The sequence below is a fragment of the Euprymna scolopes genome, chromosome 16 (genome assembly GCF_053919585.1).
Source record: "Euprymna scolopes isolate OS-2025 chromosome 16, ASM5391958v1, whole genome shotgun sequence".
NCBI classification, from domain to species: domain Eukaryota; kingdom Metazoa; phylum Mollusca; class Cephalopoda; order Sepiida; family Sepiolidae; genus Euprymna; species Euprymna scolopes.
The window spans coordinates 136877645-136903521 of record NC_136497.1 but is presented as its reverse complement, the minus strand read 5'-3'; the positions used below and the strand labels follow the sequence as shown (position 1 = coordinate 136903521).

General features: G+C 32.3%; 1 protein-coding gene and 1 pseudogene across 1 annotated transcript in view; one reads left to right on the top strand and one right to left on the bottom strand.

Annotated features, from left to right (window-relative positions):
- LOC145296119 (uncharacterized) overlaps positions 1-22716 on the top strand; it is a 61209-nt gene extending 38493 nt beyond the window's left edge. The window contains exons 7-13 of the mRNA XM_080142266.1: positions 5993-6099; positions 9450-9578; positions 12859-12950; positions 15675-15733; positions 19564-19624; positions 20520-20632; positions 22515-22716. Of these exons, the coding sequence (XP_079998392.1) occupies positions 5993-6099; positions 9450-9578; positions 12859-12950; positions 15675-15733; positions 19564-19624; positions 20520-20632; positions 22515-22570 (617 nt within the window). The 3' untranslated portion in view covers positions 22571-22716. The remainder of the gene's footprint in view (positions 1-5992; positions 6100-9449; positions 9579-12858; positions 12951-15674; positions 15734-19563; positions 19625-20519; positions 20633-22514) is intronic.
- Positions 22717-25327: 2611 nt separating this feature from the next.
- Positions 25328-25485, bottom strand: LOC145296434 (U2 spliceosomal RNA; annotated as a pseudogene).
- Positions 25486-25877: the final 392 nt, after the last annotated feature.

Sequence of the window (25877 nt, the reverse complement as noted above, 5' to 3'; positions counted from 1 at the left end):
AGTTATCAAATTTACCAAATTTTCATTACTAATGATTACTATATTGTCCAATTTCTACTGTACACTCTTTAACCCTTATTCTTGAGTGGCCTCTTGGCCTTGATAATGTGGTGATACCTATGTAAAAAAAAAAAAAAAAAAAAAAAAAAAAAACCATACAGCCATCAGAAACAACTTAGATCTTTTTATCAAGAAACGGTCTAATTATATAAAATATTTGTCCAGAAATACTATACGAATTAATTTTCATGAAGACCTTTTCAAAGGCAGCAGATATGTCCAGTGCTGCTGTCCTAACTTCTCCTGCTTCATCAAGTGTGTGGTATATATATTCAGGGATAATCGTTGTGATATCCACAATAGTACAGGCTTACCTACGAGTTGGTGGATTATCTGCCAGATTGATTAAATATTTTAGCAAAGAGCGAAAGTAGTCTAATGGAGGCGATAATTTTGAGAATCAGTTCGTTCGCAGAATTCTTGAACACTGGTACCACATAGGCAATTTTCCAGCTATCAAAGAAGCAGGCCAGAGCCAACTCAGCAGAGCAATTTTTGATACTGGAATAAGATCAGTTCCACATGTCTTGGAGTAGTTAATGTTTTTTTAATGATATCCTGAAGTTTAGAAGGGTGATAATCAGGTATGAGTTCAAGATTCACCTGAAGATCGGAAGTTGCATCAACCAAAATGTTGTGAAAATAACACTCAGGATGAGAATAGTAGTTCGAAAAATCCAAATAATACGACTTATTCTCTTGTCAATTTCTCTACATGATGGTCCTCTAACTGTGATCCGCCTATGCCTTTTGGTTAAGAGCAAAATGTAACATCCAGGTAGTACGCTTCATCTTTTCTGTCCTCAGACAGTGAAGAAGAAAATCATTCTAGACGGAGACAATTTTTATTTTTGCCCCAATCCAGTATCTGTTTTATGAGGAAACTGGATTTTCTCCACATTAAAAACTGACCTTGTGTCTAACCCTGCTCTCATGGAGACTGGTGTTACCAGATCATGCTGTCTGAAGATATCGACTTCCTGAGACGAAATGCACCTAACATTGATGATTTTTGTTTTCCTACTTCCTTTTGTAAAATTTAATTGGGTTCTGCAAAACCAAAAACAATCCACCTTTTCTCCCTTTTCCTTCTTCTCATTCCCTCTTTCTTTTTTTATCCCTTCCACTTCCTGACTTGTTTCATAACTTAAAATGTACCAAACATTAACGCTGTAACCCTTTTCCCTCTCTCTTGCAAAACTCATTCATGTTCTGCAGGGCAGGAAACAAAAACCGATAAAATCCACTATAAAACAACCCAACCAAACACTACAAACTAGCGATTGAAGATACAAAGAACTTGAAGAATAAAAACTTATACAAAAATAACTGGATGCAACATGAATATATTTTCCAAAATTACTGGATTCGGCATTAAATAACTTGAAAGGGTTGATATGCCGTAAAACAAAACAACCAAACTAAACCTCATGGTAAGGCAGATAAATAGGGGCAATGCATTCCTTACAAATATCCAAAAGAATAAAAGAATTCAATCGTTATTTACCTTTTCTCAAAGCTTTGAAAAATGGATATATTTAATTCTTTTTTAATTTTCTTTTAGTCTGATAAATTCAAACTCTGATTCAGACATGCCAACTTTCAATTGCACCATTTTATTTTTTATAGACTAACGTATTTGATTACAATAAAAAAAAAAATAATATCATGGATGTGAGTTCTCTACTTTTTTAATACAGAAAAACATAGATTTCTGCTTAAATCGCTCAAGCCTATCATATATATCAGCTCTAAGTGTCACTGTGCCCTTGTTTGGTCTGAGGAAAAATAAAATTTTTAAAAAAAAAGCTCATATATGATAGGCTTGAACAAATGGTTTTTTTTTTTTAATCTTGGGATCATATCTCTAGGCAGTTGAGTAGTACGCATCTGCATGTCAGTACAGTCAGGTAAGCAGGAAAGAATTTCAAAGTCTAGCAGTTTAAGGGGAGAAACTATTAAAGTAGAAATGTTTTCGAATCTCCGGATCTCTACAGTAAAAAGGTGGGATTTTGCTGCTTTCCTGGGGTGTTTACATTGAGGGGATAGAAGTGCTACAAGTTCGTCAAAGCATTTTCCATTAAAGTATTTGTAAAACGGGCAAAGGGATGCAGCATTGCAATGATGGGTTGGAGCTTTCTTGATACAGCAGAACCTCTTAGATTGGAGACTCGGTGCTTGTACAGTTTAATCAAGACATTAAAATATGAAAATATTGAGAAAAAGTTTATATTGTACGTATCCATTATGGAATGAAATTCTCCAAAAAAAAATTCACTTAATTTGATTGAGTAGTTTTTTTGTTTTTTTACAACAGAAAAGCATGTTTTTATGACAGCACGTTGAAGGCAGATATCTTGGATTTAAAAAAAATTTTGTTTGAATTTTAGAAACGCCACGGGGAGATAACTCAGTTTAAAGCGCCGACACTCCCTCCCTCATCTTTAATACTAGCTTTTCTTCCTAAAAATCAAACCTTTTGCTCGATATCATAAATTGTTTTTTCGCTGTAAAACAAAAACTAATTGATGAAATTAAGTGAAATTTTTTTTCGGAGAACTTCATTCCATAATGGATACATACAATATAAACTTTTTTTGATATTTTCATTTTTTAATATCTTGATTAAACTGTACAAGTACCAGAAACTCTTTTCTGGACCCTGTCTAGTGGTGGATACACCAGCCTAGATGCGGCAAGAATACTCCATGCGTGGGTGAATGGTGGTTTTGTAAAGATAAAGAATACTCTTAGGTACGAGTAATTTTTCTTGCATTGTAGAAGAGAGACCATGTTTTTTTTTTGTTTTTTTTTTCAGCAACATTCAAACAAGTCATGAGGATAGAGAAAAATGACTTTTGTCTCATAAAAAAATTTATCTCTTCATCCTCCTCCTCCCTCTCAGTATCATTCTCTTAATTTTGACTTTGTTTGAAACTGATTGGAGCTGTTCAGAGTCAGGGTGAAAAAAAAGTTGACTATTTTGTGCTACCCTCTTTCCACACACAGGATCATAATATATTCCCCCCCCCTTCCCCTCAGGTTGATTTTTTTTTTTTTTTTTTTTTTTTTGCCTAATCATGTCCTTCGTGTAGAAATTCTTAAATAGTCAGCTTAAAAGAAAAATCAGCTGAAAGCGATAACTTCTATTCTATTAGTATTTTTTACTTGTTTTATTATTATTAGTAGTAGTAGTAGTAGTAGTAGGCTTTACTTTGTTCTTAAAAAGTCAAAACCTGGTTAACTTTTTGCTTAGATAATGAACAAAAATGTGTGGTGGAATATACAAATAAACAAAAAGAAAAATATTGAATATAATGAATGCCAGGTCGGTATATCTAATAAAAAAAATATTTAACTCTCCTATAAAAAAAAAATTTTTTTTTAATAAGAGTCACCATTTATCAAAGTTTGAAAATCACTTGAGGATAATTAGTGTCACTAAGACAACTGTATAGTAATCGTTAGTGGTTGAAATTAAGTAAAATTTGATTATTTAAGGGGGACACTCTGCAAGAACTTTACATTGGACTTGAAAATGACCATGTTATAGTCAGCTGGAAGGCAGGTAGCCCTAGAAAAGAAATTTTGTATTTTTTGTTTGTTCGGACCATTATTCTCATTTTGGGTGTTATTAGCACAACGTTTCGGTCGATAAAACCTTCGTCAGGTGTAATCTCCATGTTTTTTGGGGGGTTTTTCAGCTAAGGAAAAGGGGATTAGCTCTGTATTGCAAGAAATTTGAAGGTGTATTTGTAAATTATTTATAAAAAAAAATGATTTTTTTTTTTTTTTTTTTTTTTTTTTTGTACGAAACCGTGGTTAGAAAACACAGTGTAAGGGAGGCGACTCTAAGAAAAGGGGTTTTAAGGGGGATTATCTCCCTAGGGTTGAGGTATTTTGTGGTAGAGTTCATATGATAGCTGTTTGATTTCATAAAAAAAAAATTTTTTTTACTAATATTGAAAATTAACAAAATGATTCAGTTAAAAATTGAAGCCTAGGAAAGTCTTAAAAAAGTACCTAGTGACCCCTGAAAATTTACCTTTTTTTTTTTTAATTTACAGACACACCCTCAAACCCAATGTCCGATTTCGTGCAAAACAGAGCTAACTCCCTTTTCCTTAGTTGAAAAAAAAAACATGGAGTTTACACCTGACGAAGATCGGAGGTTTCATCGATCAAAACGTTGGGCCAATAACACCCAGGATGAGAATAATTATCCGAACAATCAAAAAAATATAAACATTCATAGCTCATCTCCAAAATTCTCAACTAAAAGAAACTTTGTTTATGGAATTTACGTTTAGATTCAGGCACAGATAGAGAGTGGGGAAACTGTTGATAGTGGTTGTAGTTAGACAAGTGCTTTTTGTGAAAGTTTGGCAAGGTGGACCATAGATTGAAGCTCAGACGAGCACTTGCCGTGAAAATAATGATAGATCAGAGACAGACTCGCAACGTGTTTTCTGTGGGAAAGAGGTTGATTAGAATTGTAAAACCGTCCTCTAAATATGTACAAACATGTGGAGAATTGTCACAAATTCTGTCCTGTTAGTTGGGTCAACTGTATTGGTATCTTAAGACGTTTTTGTGACAATCCTTTGCTTCTCTTTTGGTTTCATTTTACTTCAGTTGAAGTTCTCAGAAATCAAAGGGCCCCTTCCTAGGAGCTAACACTTGATTTCTGTATGAGATACATAGATATTTGAATATTCCATGAAAGTTCTACTTTACCTCTCAAACACCAAGTTAGTAAAGAAGTTTCTCTCTCCTCAATATTCTTCTGGATCTCGGGATAAGAATTTATCTAGTCTGGTGGAGTATCCAATTTTGTGCTATTACTTGAGGTAACATCACTTTAAGAAGTTGCAACATTCCTCTAAAAGCCAATATGGGTTAGCCATATCAAGGAAATCTTATTTATAAGGTGAAAGTCTATTTGCAATAAATATTACTTTTAAAAAAAAAAAAAAAATAGCTCTAATTTGCTGTCTTAGGGAAATGCAGAATAATTTTTTTTTTCTTTTTCTGCAGTAAAAGCTGGATACATATGATAATTCGATAGGTGCAATCCAGAATCCCCCTCTATTAAAAACAAAAAAAAAAAAAAAAATACAAAAAATCTTTGTGACAGAACAAAAGATCATATTCCAAAAATCACTAAAATTGATCAAGTAGTTTTATCTTTATAAAGAAAATCATTTTTAAAAGATTTAAAGTGGAATAATGGGAAACCGTAAGCATTACAAGGCTGATCTTGCACATTTGAATAATTGAGTTATCTACCTTTTGTTTCTTGAATATAGCAACATGAGACAGTCCCTTCTCCCTCATAAATTTTTTTATTTTTTTAGTTAAAAATAAAACTATTTGATCAATTTATGTGATTTTTGAAAAGTGATATTTTTGTTCCATCACAAGTATGTACATCATACAGATATTTTTTTTAATTTTTTTTTGTTTTTTAGTATAGGGAGAATTCTGGACAAAAACAATTGGATATTCAGCATTTATACCAATCTTGGTATCATTATAATCATTAGATCTTTTGTCTAAATGGGGTATGGTTCAGCTCAGTCCTGGGTGATGTATCCTCCCAGGCATTATCTCCTCTTCCTCCTGGATGGGAGAGGAGAGTAATGCCGGTCACCTAAGCCAGGGGTTGTTGATAGAGCCGGCTATTTTGCACCTAACCAAAATCCTCCTTCGGGGAAGCTAGTCCCTATCCACCCACCGTCTAGCCTTGTGTCACATCTTGCCGCAGCGAGAATTGAATCCTGAGTGCTTTTTAATCATACTTTTTTGTAGTGTAAATAAGATTCTGATGTAAATTATTGCAATCTTTATTAAATCCCTCACCTTTGAGGTAAAGTTCACGATTAATTAGGAATTGTATTCATTCATATTTCCCCTTTATTTCCCCTTTCAGATGAGATTGATTTTGATTTAGCTTACCGCAGCATCTTACCTCTTGAAGTTCGTGGCACTGACCAGAAAATGATGAAAGCTACAAAATCCAATACAGATTCAAATCAAGTAAGTTTTCTCATTTTTTTTTATTAAAAAAAAAAAAAAATGTTCAAAGGATGTGAAATCATTATCACTAATTATCAAATCATAATTTTGAATATTTTGTTCAGCAGGTTTTATTTTTATGTATATGAAATAATGTTTTTCATTCATGACAAACCAAGTTTTTGTTCACTTCCAAACAAGGTATATTGCATTGAAGCAGAAAGGGCAACTATGATATGGGTCATATTTATAAGGAGTGCAATCTGGGTGGGGAGTTGGGTAGCAAAATATTTGTTTACGTTATAAATTCCTGTTGTCGACTATTTAGATAATGTTACCCTACCCAAATTCCCACTGTGACTGATATTGCCTCACCTACCTAACACGTAACCTTTATCCTTGAGTAGCCTCCAGGCCTTGGTAAGTGTTGACCTTCCAAGTAAGACAAATAAAACAAAAAATAAAATTTAATTTTTCATGTTGATACATCCAATCAGTTTGAGGAAAGAAGCTATTGGTTGAAGAAATCTTTTACCATTTATGTACCTTTACAGTGAATGATGGGGTGGGATTTTCCTGCTAGTCCTATGAGTCTATGGAATATTTATGAACATTTGTACATTCTCTTTTAGGATCTAAATTGTAAAATTTAGCAAGACAGTATTTATCTCCCTTTCATTGAAAAGGGAGGTAATCAAACTTGAAAAATGTTATTTCTCTTTCATTTTTTTTTTTTTTATAGATTGTCTCCCTTACATTACACAACTTCTTGTAAGGAGAAACAAAATTGTTTTTAAACCTGCCATTTTCTACAAAGGTTACAGTGTGTGCTTATTTATATATGGTAAAAATGGCCTGAAGTTCGATCCCTAGAAACAGTCGAGCTACGCTGATGAGAGTTAGTAAACTCGAAACACGCGTGTACGTAGATTACTGTTTTAAAAATAATAAATAAATAAAAATGTTATATATACGTCCAAACAAATTATGGGCGACTTTCTAAATAAATACGAGCTTCGAGGCGAAGCCAATATTAACCATATTCATCGTTTGAAAAACAGCAACTAATATATATATATATATATATTACCATTTTATCTGTTCAGTTACACATATTTCTGTTACCGAATCATATCAACAATATATATATATATATATATATATATATATATATATATATATATATGCATATGTGTATATATATGGTAGGATGGTTACGTCCAACAACATGTATTCGGTAAAATCAGGAATGGAATATACCGACCAACAGACATTTTGAGTAATACATATGGTTCTGCTATAACGGACCATTTGTTTAAAAAAACAAAACAATATCTAATGAATTTCAGCAGTGACTCATTTTCTATCCTAAGTCACGCTCACTCGTTATTTCATCTGAAGGTTTTGGAGGCTATTCACATCCGTTTAAAGAGACCTCTCTGTAAGCAAAGGAATTGTCTTTTTGGGTTTGGACATGATTAGTCTCTAAAGCGTTTCCTTTCCATCGTACAATTATCATAACGATAGATTTATTTTAGTTGTTCCCCCATTTTTTTTTTTTTTTTTTTTTTTTTTTTTTTTTTTCTGATAATTTTATTTTAGTCGTTTCCCCCATTTAAATTCGTTTCTCTATACAAAACAAACAAAAAAAAACCCCCCTTGATTTAGCTTTGAAAAGTGAGAATAAACCTGGTCGGCAGATTCTACCCCCTTATTTATCTAAATCTTTTCTCTTTTTCTCAATCTCCATCGAATGTTTTCCTTTCGTTCTTCTTTTTACCATGGATACAAAAAAAGCTGTCTATTAATAGCTATAATAAAGTTTTGTACCCTCCAAAAAATAATGATATATATATATATATATATATATATATATATATATATATACATATATATATATATATATATATATATATATATATATATATATATATACATATATATATATATATATATATATATATATATATATACATATATATATATAGTAAGTTATAAAATGTATATGGCGGTTAAGCTACACTGAATATTCCGCGTTTCATCCACTCTAGGACTCTTCAGGCTTAAGCGCATAAGCCTGAAGAGTTCTAGAGTGGATGAAACGCGGAATATTCAGTGTAGCTTAATCACCATATACATTTTATAACTTACTAACTAGCTCTATCTACGTATTGAGCACTTTTGAATAAATACTTAAAGTTTATGCATTAATCTATACTTTCGTATATTAATTTTATGTGATTAAATTAAGTAGTTTATATATATAAAATATATTTGTAATCATCGACGTACAGTCCTGTTTCGTTGTATCACAACTCATCAGTGCCGCTAGACTAGCACCTATCCTAAGCCGAGGATCGAACCTAGAACCGTCATGATGACAGTCGGCAGTTCTACCCCTTGATCACGGAAGCGGTGCCAGCAACTAATCTGTCCGAATGTCTATTTAAATAAACATCCGTCCGCCACTTGTAAAGTGCTCAAACGTTTGTTTGTAAACAAACCGCGAGCTTCGCATTTTTCAGCCTAATTAAGTAGCGAGTGAGATTATTTACGACAGTGCTCAACCCAAAGAGGGGGGGGCCTTTATAAAATATATTTGTAGTCATCGACATACAGTCCTGTTTCGTTGTATCACAACTCATCAGGGAGAGAGAGAGAGAGAGATATAGATATATACTTTTCTGTAGTCCTCATTCTTTTTGTTTATCTACAAAACTCCCACACATAATACAGCAATTTCTCATATTTCCTAACATCTTTGCTACATATTACCTTGTTCTATATTGGTCTTGAGTATCATTTTCAAAGGCAATGATGAGGCCCATTAGTTACCATTGCTTACATGTCCACTTTCACCCAAAGTCGTAATACATGTCTGAAGATACTGGCTTCCTGACCAAAATTGCATCAAATATTACAGTTGACTGGGATTGCCTGTGAATTTATATGTTCTTGATACTTCCTCTTTTAAAAGAAGCCAGTTCAACTCACTTAGGGTGAATGCTGTATTACAACAAAAAACAACAACTCCACTCCATAATAGATTAATACTAAATCAAAAATGATCGGAGGAGTCTTCAGATACTCCAATAATTTTCTAGTTCCATTAGATAATGAAATGATCAGCATTTTTTTCTTTTCTTTTTTAGCTATCAAATTGTTTTGTTTTTTTTTTTTTGTTTATAACTCTATTACCATAATTGAAAATGCTGTACAAAATAATATAAACACATCAATGTTTTAAGTTTTTATAAATTAAATAAATTTTTGTTAAAATTTTCTGTCTTTTTATTCTGGTTAGAAGAAAGTGGCATAATCTAATGCTTACAGATGAGGACTGTTTGTAATGCTTTCTCTCTCTTCCTCAGCCTGATCATATCACAGTCTGTCAGTTAATGTTGGACATCGAACATTTTTTGGAAGAAGTCATCCACAATTTGGCAGAATGGGGACACAGATATATTGCGTTTCTTAATTATGACCTGCAGCTTTTGGATGTAAGTAAAATCTTTATCGACAAAAATTCCTTGGCAAACTGGCTTTTTTTATTTTTATTATTATTGAAATAATAGCAAAATTACGTCTGTGTATTCATGGTTTTTGTAGTTGTTGTTTCGCCATGTTTCGATCGACTCGTTCTCTGGCCTTGGTTGCAGTTAGAAAGGCCAGAAGATGAGTTGAAACGTGAAGCAACAACTATGAAGATGAGGACAGCAGTTTGCAAAAGCGTGAACACACAAATTATGAAACCTTATCTCAAAGGTATTCAAAATATATAAAATTACTTTTCTTTTTTTTAAGCCTACGTGTTTTGTTGGTTGTGTAGTGTCTTTGGATATTTTGCGGTATAGGCAACAAAACGAAGAACGTGGTTAAAAAGCAAATATATAACCAATAAATTTTACTAAAGATAAAATGAGTTAATCTTCCACCTGGATAAATTTTTTGTGTTTTAACTTATTTGAAAGCATTTATTTACTTTGAAACACAGATAGTGTCGTGTCACAATGCCACATTTATTGGGTGGGTTGCTACTAATATTTTGTTAAATTTTCAATCTTTTAAACAATTACTGAGACTCCAAAGATGACTGTTTCATATTCGCTTTTTTTTTTTTTTTTTTTTTTTTTTTTTTCTAACTTAATAATATACACTACCGGTGTTTCAAAATAAATATACACTTTAAAATAAGTAAAGACCTGAAAGCTTACTCAGATATGTAGAAAAGTATCATATTTTACTTTTGATAACATTTATTTGTTTTTTGTTTTTTTATCACACTTTCATTTTGTTAACCTTATTGCAAAATGCCTATTGTTTTATTTTTGTGGCCTCATGTCGTTCCTGAAATTTCTAGTTGACAATTTCTGAATGATTCTCTGATTTTGACAGAAAATGGTAGTTTTGTCAAACTAGCCTGGGATTCTTTCAGAGAAGAGGGGCCAGAAATCACATGAACAGTATTTTGCTGTCAAACACATGGAATTGTGAGCGTTTCTGCTTATATAAATATTTTGAATTTTGCCACTTCACCCTGTCTGGAACACATTCACAAAAAAGTAAACCTTCACCTGAATGCTTCATTAGAAGGCGACTTTGTTGATTTAGCAACATGCGTCTTTGCTATAATTGTGAAACCATGTGCTTCTTTTGAAAACAATTGCTGACTCAAACGTAGTTTCCGTTTTTTTCGTCTTCCATTCTTATTCTGGCTATCATGTTGTCTTGCACATATTGGTGCCTGCCCAAGGTAAGCACTGGTTCACAAGTATAAAAAATAAACAAACAAAAGAAACAAAAAAAAAAACTCTGGCACACATTCTGTACATATGATTTGTACTCTGGGTGTGTGTCTGCCACCATCAGCACTCTAAATTCTAAGTTTTCTGTTGAAGGCATGTTCGTCAGTTAGTTGATGAATTCATCTACCCATTTTCTCAGAGACTTAACCTGCCTTCAATTGTGTACTGTCGAAAAACTCACTCCCTGTTGTGGGGGAACTACCCTCCAAATGGACTAATCCATCGTCCATATAAACTATAACTCATGGCGATTTCGGGGAGGGATCTAATTCCAGAGCAACCCTCACATGCTCGGTGGATTACCAACAATTTCCATCTGTAACCTTTCCGTTGTTTTCATGTAATACATGTTTTAAACTGTTATCCATTGTTCTGTTCTTCTTGTGGCTATTTGCGAGCCATAACACTCCCATTCCTAAAACTGTCTGTAAACTATAAATATATTGACCTCTATGTCTTTTCCTTTGTCCCAGTTACTGCCACACCTTGATTAACAAGTCTATTTCAGCTCCCCTTTGTGGTCTTTTGTGAACCACCTCTCTTTCTACTAATCTCACTTCCTATACTTTTGTTCTGCTGATCAACTTATCTCCTGTTTTTTTTTTTGTTTTGTTTTTTTTTCACTGCTAACACTTGGCGGGAGGCGGGGGTCATTGTATAACATAACCCTCGACATATGATACTTCCAAACCTGCTTGGCAAAAACATAGATGTGGATCACAATGATCGAACTCATTTATGTTGCTGAAATCAAGATTGGGTCACAGTTGCAAAAGTTGAAGAAGCCCAAAATGGCATATGTAGCAATATAAGACCTTATCAAACGGATAAGGGCTGTTACAACTCGTTAAATGATATTCATATTAAGAATTTGTCAAATTATTTTTTTTTATATAGAAATTGCTCCAGACAAGGCATGAAGCCATCTAATGTAAAGAGCTAATATATGTGTATGTTAGGATTGAAAAAAAAAAAAAATTAGCCAGCAATAAATGTTTAATATATAGATTCCGACTCAGAAAACAGAAATTCTTCGCCTTTTGTCAGAAACATTGCTTATGGCTAAGGCTATGACAACAGCATATTCTTTTCATTGTTTTTACTCTCGAGTCTATATATCTGATACAGACACATTTAATCGACCGAGAACCACATCACTGTAGATAAAAACATAAGATATAAATGGATATATACCTGAGAATCAAAACAAGGAAAAGAATATGCTGTTGTCATATCCCTAGTGATGACTTACTAAAGGACAAAATAAATGAAGTGAATTTCATACTGCCCTCCTTCAACTGTTGCTTAACTTTTAGATAATGTTTGTTGCTTTCATCTGGTCCTCTCTTGTTTAACTGTTTTAATTTCTATCAGATTTTTTTTTTCTTTCTTTCTTTTTCTTTCTTTCTTTTTCTTTCTTTCTTTTTCTTTCTTTCTTTTTCTTTCTTTCTTTTTCTTTCTTTTTTTTCTTTCTTTCTTTTTCTTTCTTTCTTTTTCTTTCTTTTTTTTTTCTTTCTTTCTTTTTCTTTCTTTTTTTTTTCTTTCTTTCTTTTTCTTTCTTTTTTTTTCTTTCTTTCTTTTTCTTTCTTTTTTTTTCTTTCTTTCTTTTCTTTCTTTCTTTTCTTTCTTTTTTTTTCTTTCTTTTTTTTTCTTTCTTTTTTTTTCTTTCTTTTTCTTTTTTTTTCTTTCTTTTTCTTTTTTTTTCTTTCTTTTTTTTTTCTTTCTTTCTTTTTCTTTTTTTTTCTTTCTTTCTTTTTTCTTTTTCTTTCTTTCTTTTTCTTTCTTTCTTTTTCTTTCTTTTTCTTTCTTTTTCTTTCTTTTTTTTTCTTTTTTTTCTTTTTTTTCTTCTTTTTTTTCTTCTTTTTTTTCTTCTTTTTTTCTTCTTTTTTTTCTTCTTTTTTTCTTTTTTTTTTTTTTTCTTTTTTTTTTCTTTTTTTTTTCTTTTTTTTTCTACCCAAACATTTTCTATTTCCAGGTGAATGCTGAAAGTGGTGAAGTTCTTGCCAAAGTTTTTGCTTTAGTCCAAGCAAGAAAAGAATTGAGTGAACGCAAGGATCTCAAGAGAAGGTGATGACATTTTCTCACTTCATATAAATTTTTAAGTACACGAATTGAAGTGTTATTTTATTAAATACTAGCAGGCTGCCCTGCATTGCCCGGTTGTAAGATACGCCTAAATATATTTTAATTTATGCAGAATACGCATTCATTATTATAGATCCCAATTCTCTATTGATTATTATATTGTACTCATCTATAGTAATGATATCAAAAATAAAAAAAATGACTTAGGTGCCATCAGCTAGAATTGAAACCAAAACATACAACTCTTCAGCCTCATTCCTTAGCCTCTGAGCTGCACCCCTATGCATATAAACAGTTTTAAAAATTTTGTTTAAACTATCAATGTAGATTTGTACATGTAAACATGTTTAATCGACTATTCCTGCAAAGGTCAACTGTTTTGTTTTCAATTTTTATCCCTTAGCGACAATTTTTGCCAACTATAAACCAAATCAAATGTGTTCTATAGGTCCAAATACCCTATATATTAAATTTCAACTCTGTAGACCAAATATTCAAAGATGAGTTTCATGGAGATTTTTTGAACACACACCAATAAGATCACATATACACACACACACACATATATATATATCTGTGCTTTTTCATCTTAAATTTTTCATAGTTATGCAGGACATAGAAACTTTGCATAAATAAAATGGAACCAATCATCTAATATGAAACCATGAAAAGTAAATAATTAATGAAAGATTATTTTTGCAAAAGAATATGCAAATTAGTTAACATTCATGTAGTCGCTCACATATTAATGACTGAATTCGTTTTAAAAAGATTTTGAATAACAAATACTATATATCAATGTCAGAACAAAAAGAAAACTTTATAGATCAGTGTGAAGCATTCTTTTTTTTATTTTAAGGGTGTATGCTTATGACATAATTTTCTTTCATTTTGTTTTTAATTAGTTATCTCCCTTAGATCATTGTTATGTTAACGTCGCTTAGGCGATAATGCGTGTGTTATTATACATTCACTGCACTCGATTGTCAAATGGTGTTTTTCAGTCTATACAATTTCTAATAAAAATCGACCTTTTCATTGTCTCAATATATATATATACTTGACAGCGTAATGAAAACACATATACAGCTGGTTATGAAAATATTTTGTTTATTCAAAATAACCTTTTCAGTTTTCAAATAACCGTTTTGACATTAGTGACTGAGTGTGGGGTGGGGTTGGTGTGTTCTTTTAGTGTGTCATGGTGTCTCTCTCTCTCTCTCTCTCTCTCTCTCTCTCTCTCCTGCTGTCTGCACTTTATTTTATTAAGACAGATGACATCAACATTCCAACATGCATTGTCCTGAAAAGTCAGTCGATCTTGATGACTCAATCTCCGGGGATTTTACGTCCCACATTTTTACTTTTTTGAAGTCATTCCCCTGCATCCAGGCTTCTGATCAACTTTCCTTTTAACGTTATTTTCAGGGATCTGGATTATTCAATACCTGTTTATTCAAGATAACCAATACCTGTTTAATCAAGATAATCAATCATTTGAATGTTTACGAAATGATGTTAATATGAACAAAAATCTAAGGGAGATAATTCCATTAATTTTTTATTTAAATCTCGGTACTTGTACAGTTTAGTAAAGACATTAAAAAATGAAAATATCAAAAAAGGTTTAAATTGTACGTATCTGTTATGGAATGAAGTTCTCCGAAAAAAAATTTCACTTAATTTCATCAAGTAGTTTTTGTTTTACAGCGAAAAAACAATTTGTTATGATACCGAGCAAAAGGTTCGATTTTTAGGATGAAAAGCTAATTATTAAAGATGGGGAGGAAGTGTCGCCGGTTTACATGGACTTATCTCCCGTGTCGTTTCTAAAATTCAAACAAAAATTTGAAACAAATCCAAGATGTCTGCCTTCAACGTGCTCTCATAAAAACGTGGTTTTCCGCTGTAAAAAAAAAAAAAAACTACTTGATCAAATTAAGTGAAATTTTATTTTTTTGAAGATCTTCGTCAAAACATACGTACAATATAACTTTTTTTTTTTCTTCAATATTTTCATTTTTTAATGTTTTGATTAAACTGTACAAGTACCTAAATTTCTGTTTAATTATTTTTGTTTTTCTTTTCTTGCAAAAACTGAAGATGTTTTAGGATTAAAATTGGATATTTGTCGGTACGAAAAAGTAATTGGATATTTGTCGGTACGAAAAAGTAATCGGATATTTGTCGGTACGAAAAAGTAATCGGATATTTGTCGGTACGAAAAAGTAATTGGATATTTGTCTGTACGAAAAAGTAATTGGATATTTGTCGGTACGAAAAAGTAATTGGATATTTGTCGGTACGAAAAAGTAATCGGATATTTGTCGGTACGAAAAAGTAATCGGATATTTGTCGGTACGAAAAAGTAATCGGATATTTGTCGGTACGAAAAAGTAATCGGATATTTGTCGGTACGAAAAAGTAATCGGATATTTGTCGGTACGAAAAAGTAATCGGATATTTGTCGGTACGAAAAAGTAATCGGATATTTGTCGGTACGAAAAAGTAATCGGATATTTGTCGGTACGAAAAAGTAATCGGATATTTGTCGGTACGAAAAAGTAATCGGATATTTGTCGGTACGAAAAAGTAATCGGATATTTGTCGGTACAAAAAAGTAATCGGATATTTGTTGGTACAAAAAAAAAATCCTTTTCTTTTTGAACACTGATTCTGATTCTAATTTTTTTTCTTATGTTTTAGTCATCGGCCAAAGCAGTACTATCAAACAAGCATCACTTTTAGCTGGAGTTTATTGACAGGTGAGTGCCTTGAATTGCGTCCAGCGTTTTATTGATGGCAGGATTGTTTCCACCGCCACTTTTTCATGTTGGAGGGAGTTTGATTGGATCAAAATAAACGAGAAAAATTAATTTGATTCTTGTCTAGAATTACCCTTATATAAAAAAACAAAAATAAAGAAAAATCAATATGTACATAGCCGTAATGAAACAAAAATATCATATTCCAAAAAGTACATAAAATGATCAAGTGGTTTTATTTTTAAACTAGCAGATGTACCTGGCGTTGTTTGGTATTAAACGTTACGTTAAATTCCTTTCTCCCAAAAAAAAAAAAAAAAAAACAGACATGTGCATGCGAGTATTATGTTTTTTCTAAAGAGTTTACTTCTTATAAGCAAAAAATAATAATACTCAAACTCAGACCGAAACCAAAATCTAAAAACAGTGAGTCAAGTACGATAATCATTAGGCTAGCTTACCACAATCTTTAAAAAGTGTTTTCAAACCTACTTATTCTTAACATTAGGAATCTATCATGTGAACAATTTGCGCATGTGCAGTCGTGAAACAGTTGACAAACAGATAAAATCCGATCCATCCCACCCTCCATACCACTTTTTTAATTTTTGCCCCTTAGCAGTCCATTTTTCCAGATGAAAACCCATTAAAAAATTTTTCCACATATCTGAATACCCTATATACCAACTTTCAAGTCTGTAAGTCAAAAATTTGTTCAGTACATAGATGGAGAGCTGCCCTCACACACACACATTCGCGCTTTTATAGATATATAGATGAGAAAATCAAATTTTGAGTATCCGAGGAGTGACAGTCTCACCTGCCATTTTGAAAAATATCTTTTTAAAAAAAACAAGGGAGATAACTATAATTCAAAACTTACTAAATTTATGTTGGTAATGCCTACGAATTCTTATTAATTGCTTAAAAATTATTTTCTTTATAAAAATAAAACTACTTGTTACAGATGTGTATGTTATACAGCTTTTCTTCAGTTTTAATATAAGAAGAATTATGGACAAGAACGATTTCTTTCTGTTTTGATTATTTTTTTTTTTTTAATCAAGTTTGGCCCTGTCAGTGGGGCATTAAGGGACTTTTACTCTCTGCCCCCCTCCCCTGCAGATAGTAAAAGTCCCTCAATGGGGTCACCTGTTGACTATGCCTAAGGATGGGATCCTGGTGGTTGAGCAAATCATGTTCAATGTCCTATTAGGACACGAGATGTAACATGCCACTTTGGCCCTTGAGCTATGTCAAGCGGTTGGATAGGCCCAATCCAATCAATCTGTTGGTTCTGACTAGCACTAAATCAGACAAGCACAACAAGAAAATATGTTTATACTCCCTGCATTAGGCAATAAACTGATTTAGTAAACGGTGGCTGAAGGGTCAATCAACTTGCTGAAGAATGGATAAAACACGGCTGAAAAACTAACATCTTTTCTAGAAATGAGGCCATTAGAAAACACGAAGAAAACACAGGTGCTTGAGTCCATTAGTAGGATGAGTATACTTCTCCTGTATCCTTGTTGCGTTGGGGCGAATGCCCCCCCCCCCCTCTCCACAAACACGCACACACTTACCACACACACACACACTTCCGACACAGGGCTCCAATGCGGGTAGGGAGCAGGAGAAATAAAAAATCTAAAATATTTAAATGTCAAATGAAAAGACTCAAAAAAGAAACCACTGAAACTTCAGATAAATCAAGTTCAGATTCAGAAACAGAATCCCAAAATCTAAATCAAGATCTTATTTCATAATTATTGAAGCAATCAAAGGAGAACCGATAACAAAAGTGTCTCCCTTCAAAATAGAGAAAATATTTTCAAACATCAAACCTGAAATTGTCAAGAAACTAAATAACAGTACATTACTAGTAGAAGTAGAAAGCTAAAAAACCTAATAGAAATTTCTAAATGGAGACTTTTCAACAACCAAACAGTAAAAATCTACCCCCCCCCCCCACAAAATGTTGAATACCAGTAAAGGAGTGATCAGAAATCAGAATGTTATTGATTTAAAAATTAAAAGATATGGTGAAGCTACCAATACAAACTCCCACATCCTAACTTTTAACACCAATCAAATCCAAAGTAACATCAAAATAGGGTATGAAAAAATAGACATTGAACCATACATACCAAACCCACTCAGATGCTACAACTGCCAAGGTTACAGATACCATTGAGACTGGTGGACTGACCGACATAAATTTCTGGGGCTTATTTTTGACAAAGTACTCTCCTTCATCCCTCATTTAAAATATTTAAAACAAAAATGCTTCAAAACCCTACAACTATTAAGGGTTATAGCAAATATGATATAAAATTGTATAGAACCCTGATAAAAGGCAAACTAGACTGTGGAAGCTTTATGTATGGTTTAACCCTAACCCTAACCCTAACCCTAACCAGAAAAATTTATCTTGAAACTGTGGACCCCATCAATCACACAGGATTAAGACTTGCCTTGGGCGCATTCAAAACCTCCCAGATAGAAAGCTTATATGCCGAAGCCTATGAACCTCCACGTAAAAAATTAGGCTTACGATATTAAACTCAAATCAAACCCAAAAAATTCTGCTTGTCAATGCACTTTCAATCCCAATTACGCACATCTATGCATAAAAAAAAGAAAATGCAATTAAACCCTTTGGTTTTTTTTTTTTTTACAAGGAAGAAATGATAAAAACCACTTAGAGACAACTCAATAGATCAAACCAGCATTCACGAGGAAAATTTCACAGAACTCCCATCTTGGCTATTAAATCAACCTAGTCATACTAGACCTGACAATATATACTATATCCAATACGCACCCCTCAGACTATAGAGAAAAACTAAACGTTTTGGATTCTTACCCAAATTGGATGCACCTTTACGCGGATGGTTCCAAAGATCAAAACAAAGTGGGATGTACCGCTATTTCAGAAAACACTGTTAAACAAAAAAGGTTACCAAATAACTCCTCAATCTATAGTTCAGAAATTACAGCCATAAACTTGGCTCTAGATATTATCACCAACCAAAGAAGAAATTCATACTATTTTGTAGACTCATTATCAGTTCTTGAATCATTAAAAAATCAAAAACTAAACAATCCCTTACTAATCAAACTGTTACGAAGGATCCATTCTATCATACAACACCAAACTTTCTTCTGTTGGATTCCTAGTCACTATGGTCTGTGTGAAAATGAAAAAGCTGATATGGCAGCCAATAATTCCCTAAAAACTCCAAATAAGTGACATAAAAGTCCCATATATGGACTACAAACCTTCAATAAACAATTTTATTACAAGGGAATGGCAAGAAAACTGAAACAATTACCAAAACAACAAACTCTTCCAAATTATGCCTATACTTAAAAAAAATGCCTACTAGATCCCAGAAAATCACATAAAGAAGTAGTCTTAATCACGTATCCATAATAGGACACACATACTAAAAAGTGAAGAACCTTGCAAATGTATACCATGTTACGAACCTTACAGGGTAAAACAGTTTTTTACTTGATTGCTATGACCTCGCACAAATTCGTCAACACTACTACGAAGCCACAAATTTGAAAGAACCCCTTAAAAAAGAAAACCCTAAAACTATTCTAAATTTCCTAAAAAGAGCAAATCTTTACCATCTATAATATAAATGCCATCAAATAACAAACTATATCAAAACATAACTCGAATGTACCCAGCAAAAATCAACCCCAAAAACATCTAAAAATTAAAATTTTATACACAGCATTAAATGACCCAAAGAAGGTCGATGTGCTGGTTAAGCGAACAAACAATTTTTATCAAGTTTTCTTTTTCTTTTCAGGAAATTATGAGACTTTTCATATTGAAGATCTTTCTGCTGTTGATGAATCAGATCTCTTAAAGTAAGACGGAATTTTCATTTTTATTTCCTACTGGGGGGAGGGGGTTTACGCTTAAATATATTTTAATGCATGCAAATTTTGTATTTATTATTACACAACCAATTCTCTATTGATTATTATATTGTACCTAATATATAGTACTGATTTAAAAAATTAAAAGCAAAAAAAAAAAAAAAAAAAGAGTTGGATGCCATCAGCTAGAATCGAAACCAAATGAGCTAACCCAGCGGATAGATCAGAAAGATTTAAAATTCAATCACTTCAAACCATGAATGAATTTGCGCATGTGGAAAAGTAATAGAAATATTTTGGCAAGTTGAAATGAACATTTTGCCGACATGTTCATGTATTCATCCATCCAAACAAAGATTTTACTCGTCATAAACCATCCTTGGTGTATGATTATTATTAATTACTGTTAATTTCAATGTTATGTAATCATTAGTTTCACACTTACAGTAGAACCCCGGAATACAGCATTAATCCATTCCGGGGTTGGTGAAATCGCCGTATGGTGGGGCCTAAGCGAAATTTTATACGGTACATATTAAAAATTAGTAACAAAATACATAATATGCACAGCTTTAGCCAATAAATTTTTGTGTTGTCGTTCATCACTGTCTTTCGTTCCTCAATTGTCGATCATGCAACTTTTTTGATTTTTAATAAAATAATGCCTTTGTAAAAACAAGGATATTCTTAAATAAAAAAAAAAAAATTAATAATACCATAAGATGGGGCAAATACTGTAACCCGGACCAGAAAAATATTGTATTCCACATCATAACCTGAAAAAAAAAAACGTATCCTGGTATTCTACTATACATTTACATTTTTACTTACATAGAAAATGAAAAGTCATGCCAGAATCTTGACATTTTTTTTTTGCTTTCAGAAAAGAATGGAATCCTGGAAATGGTGAAGTGACCAAACTTCAACAAAGTTTGGCAATTCCTCAGTCATCTTATAATAGAGTTTGTACTTTAACCAATGAGCCTGTTCTCAAAGGTAAGTGTGCATGTTATAAGCAATTTCATTTTAATTATAACTCTATCGTCAGAGCCACAAATTTGTTGACTGCAATGTTTGATGCCAATTGTATTAATTTATTTGTTTTTATTTTTCAAATTAAATTTTGAAATCTTTTTTTTTTTTTTTTTTTTTTTTTTTTAAGAATATTTTGAACTAAATGAAATGTACAATGTACAAGACGTGTTTGTGACCCAACCCAACAACTGAAGTGTTTGAATGCAAAACACAATAAACACACCATTTTCCAATTTATGAACCTATCACTAAAAAGTGTTGCATAATGTAATACCAATGTTATTTCTGTTTCCTTTCAATTAAAATCAGCTTTTCATCAGTTTTATATAATCATCCTTTTATTGTCTAAAGTCTCAGTGGTGCAATGGGGTTAACTTCAAAAAGCAAGTTTCTATCTTTTCACCACAAACACTCTGTTCCCCACTCTATATAAATGGCTCATCTTAAAGGAACTCCCTGCTTTGCCAAATTTCTGAGTCTGACCTTCACTTCTAACTTGAGATGGAAGACTTGTATCAAATCTGTTGTCAGGGTCGTCTACCTGTATAAGAGCCAGATATGTCCTAAAATGAGGTACTGTTGCCATATCTAGATAGGAGCTGCTCAAAGTACCCTATCCTGCCTTGATAATTCAAAACTGGCTTTGAAACCTAGTGGATGATGTCCTTTTCTCTTCCCTGCAACCTCTTTGCCAAAGGAGAGATGTTGCAAGTCTATTGTTATTTTCATGGCAAGTGCTCATCAGAGCTTCAATGTGTAGTCTTCCCTTGCCAAACCTTCATGAAAAACACTGGCCTAGCTACAACTAATATAAAAAAGATTTCCCCCACTCTTTATCTGTGCCTAAATCTAAATGCAAATTCCATGAACAGAGCTTTTTTTCTGGAACTGCCTGCCTGTGGAACTCTGTACCGTTGGCCTGCTTTCCAGCTGACTACATTATGGTTATCTTCAAGTTCAATCTAAACAGGTTCTTGTTAAGCTGTCTCCTTGAATAATCAAATTATATCCAATTTCGATCACTAATGATTACTATGCTGTTGTCCTGGTAACCACTACACTTATTGACCATTATTCTGCCTTTGTACAAAAAAAAAAAAAAAAAAAAATTTATTGCATTCAAATTATACAACTTTTAATAACAATAGTTGTTGCTGTTGTGACCAGTTTAAACCTTGATATTTCATTACAAATTGATTTTATTACTCATATTCATTGGGAACAAATTTTATAAATGACAATTTTTCGAGTTTCAGCATTACCAATATTGAAGAGGGCAGGTATTCTATTCTGTAATACAATAGAATGCAATGGTTTCTAAATAATTTTTGCAGTTAATTTGTTTTGTTTTTTTTTGTTTTTTACTTACATAAAGTTATTACGCTCATTAATGACTTTCGATAATTACTGCAGTTTTTGTCCTTAAATTCCCCTATATTTAAAAATAAAAATCTGTATGTACAATTGATTTATCATTGTCACAAAATGAAAATATTATATTCCAACAATCATGTAAAGTTAATAAAGTGGATTTATTTTTAAATGAGCAAATCATTTTTAAGCAATCAATGAGAATCCATAGGCATTACAAGGAAATATAAATCTAGTATGAAATAGAAATATTATCTTTTGAGATTTTGTCAAAATAGCAGGCAAGACAATCATGTCTTGGATACTAAATAAATTTGATTTTCTCTTCTAAAAATAAGACTGATCAATTTACGTGATTTTTTGGAATATGATTATTTTCGTTTTGTCACGAGTATGTAGATCAGATTTTTCTTTTTGTTTATAGACAAAACTTTTTTTTTTTTTTTAATTATAACTTTTTATTTGATTTCAGGTCATTCTTTGACTACAATTGTGGCGCCACACCATTTTGTTGCAATAAGCCGATGAATCTTTTGTGTTGTTGTTCATCACTGTGTCTTTCATTCCTCAATTGTCGACCATGCAACTTTTTTTAATTTTTAATAAAATAGTGCCTTTGTGAAAACAAGGATATTCTTAAATAAATAAAAAAAAAAAAATTAAAAAAAAAAAAATTAATTATTTCCGTTGTCAAGAAGTAGTTTTATTTTTGTTTGGGGATTCCCAGATTTATTAAGCCTTTTACATTTTTTTTTTTTTTTTAATACCCCTCCCCCTCCTTCTCTTCAATTCAGATCAAATTAACCACTTTAACTGAAAGATTTGGACAAAAACTGCTGCCATTTTAAGTTTTTTTTTTTTTTTTCTATATGAAATTCTTTTCTTATTCAAACCATTTTTTACATTTTGCAGGGGAGGGGGTAGGATTGTTTCTATTTTTTAAGATGAGGGTTAATTATTCTTATTGGATTTTTCGGATTACAGTTCTCATCTTAAATGGTATTTTCATCATTTTCCTGTGAAAATCACACCCAAGACAAAAACATTACAAATGATACTAGAATTGTTTTTGTATATTACGGATTTTTTTTTTTTCTTGCAAAAACAAATTTCTAAGTGGTTAAATATCTGAATGTCTTTTCTCATTTTTTTTCGTTTCTGTAAAAAAAAAAAAAAAAAAAAAAAAATTCTAAAAGAATTCATTAGTTTTGTACAATGAAGCTTTTTTTTTTATCTGATCATTTTGTAAATAAAAAAAAAATGAAAAGAAAAATTAATTTAATTCTCAAGTCCATTGTCATAATTACCTCCCTTTCTGCTGCATGCTGTTTTTGTGTTCTGTTGTTTAATGCCATCCTCCTTCAGCACAACAAGAAAACAGAAGTCATTAATAACTGTTCATTTCATCCAATTCATTTTCACTAATAAACATCTGTTAATTTTTACTAACTTAATTGCTTAATCCTATTTGGTTTAGCATTCACTTTACATGCTGGCATGTGTTGGACAGCTTTTAAACTTTGCAACCTTTCTCCAGCCCTATCTGTATTTATCCTCTTTCTCTCAAATGCATTATCACCTCCTCCCATATTTTCTTTGCTCTTCCCCCTCATACCTCAACTCTTCTACATCCAACCTGAACTCGCGTCTATTATTCCAATGTAGCCAAACCAAGTCTCCTGTTCTGCGCACGTCCAATATTGTCCAGCTCGTCAGATCTAAGTTCTTCTTTAAGACTCGCATTAAACATCCATCGTGTCATTCTTATATAATTTCTCTCCATGCAACGCATGTCTTCAACCCTTAATAGCAACGTTTCACTTTCATATATCATCACACTGAATAACAAATTCTTGACACTCTTCTAGTGGTAGTGGTAACACTATGCTGGTTAGTAATGGTTGAAATCGGTCTTTAAAATAATTGAACGATTTAGCAGTCATTAAAAGCTGTTTATGGTCAAGCATAATTGAAATGGACAAACTGGCCATTGCCACCTTTTTTTTTTTTTTTTTTTTTTTTTTAAAGAATATTTGTTGAGAAACAGATTTGCAAGTTAATTAGGTTTTTTTTTTTTTTTTTAAACTGAGGTTAAACTTTACTGGCTAAAAACAAAAACCCTCAGAAAAAAAAGGCACAGACAGCATATCTGCACTTGATGTGTGCTAGGTAGTCTGATGCTAATGGGGTGCAGGTCGATCAAATAGTTCGGCAGAGTCATACACAGAGGTTGGTAGCTTTTCTGGGATCTCATAACATTACCCCACACTGTTTGAACCCTGCCTTGATTTTAACTGCCATAAAAACTTGAAGCTTGAAAAAGTATATATATATATAGGGTGAACCAATAAAAATTTAAAAAAAAAAACGACTTTCAATTATTATTCTAATCATTTTACAGTCAACGGAAAAAAAAAGGCCAACGACCCTAGTGTTTTGATGTGATGTTTTGAATATAATAAACTAGTTATGACCAAAGTTTCATTTCATTCGGACAAAACACTAAGAAACGAGGCCTAATTACGGTTGGGGGGGGGGGTCACCATGTGTGTGTGTGTGTGTGTGTGTGTATATTAGCAAAAGTACCCGTCGTTGACTGGGTTCAAAAACAGCCTACAGAAAATGGACTGATTTATGAAAAGTTATAAAGAGATAGCTTCGAATTTGGGGATATCAAAACCAAAGCAAAATATGATGAAAGCAAAAATAAAATAGATAAACCCCATAATTTATACCATACCTGTTCACACTGAAACACTTATCACAATATTCTGTGGATCTATATTAAAAAAACCTTGTTAAACTTTGTGGCATATTTCCATTCTATGGAGGTCAGGTGCGAACAAACCCCCCATAATTTTATACCATATTTCTTCAAACTGAAACATAATTATCAAAGTATACTTACGCAGATAGATATGAAATGTCTTTATTAAAGTTTGTGCCTATTTCCATTCTATGGAGGCCATGCGCGAATGCAGACCCCACAATTTTATTATACCATCCTTATTTAAGTTAAAACATACTTATCAAAGTATTATTATGTACATCTATATCAACAAGGCTGGTAGCCATTAGTCGCGTGCTCTCGTGTAATGAATGAATGCGTGAATGTAGGATTGACGTGAAATTCTTAAAGATAAACTAAAATAACCGAAAAATGGGCTGAAATGATTTAAATAAAAAGTAAATGACTTTAATGAACTTAAGGATGAAAAATGCTTAAAAAATAACTGGAATCTTTCAAAAACAACTTGAATGATCTGGAGAATGACTTGAATGGCTTTGAGATTGACTGGTTGTAAAGTTAGTGATCATTTTACATTAAATTAATACAGAAACGTAATTCCCCACTTTATATCACAAAGTTACAAACATAAGTACAGCATGTAGTAAAAACAGATACTACACTTTGATCTTGGCCAAAAGGCCAAGAAAAGGGTATTTATTTGCTCCCTCACCAAGCAAATAGGGCACACGGCCGATTTTTAAAGTGAGGAGTGAAGGGGAAATGGGAACCAACTCCCCGGGGAGTAGGGGAGCTGGATAGTGACAATTGGTATGAAGGGTTGCCCCTACATTGACCAAGGTCTTATGTGGGTTTACCCCCACATATGGTCTTTGCTTGCAGTATCTGCCAGAACAGATACTACACTTTGAGATATTAAATCTTTTATTCATGTTAAAAATACAGTAAAAATCAACGATGAACAAAAAACTTAGGCACATGCACTTTGATCTTGGCCAAAAGGCCAAAAAAAAGCTAAGAACAGCATCTATTAACAACAGACCTTTGATCTTAACCAAAAAGGCCAAGCACAAAAGTGTTACGGAC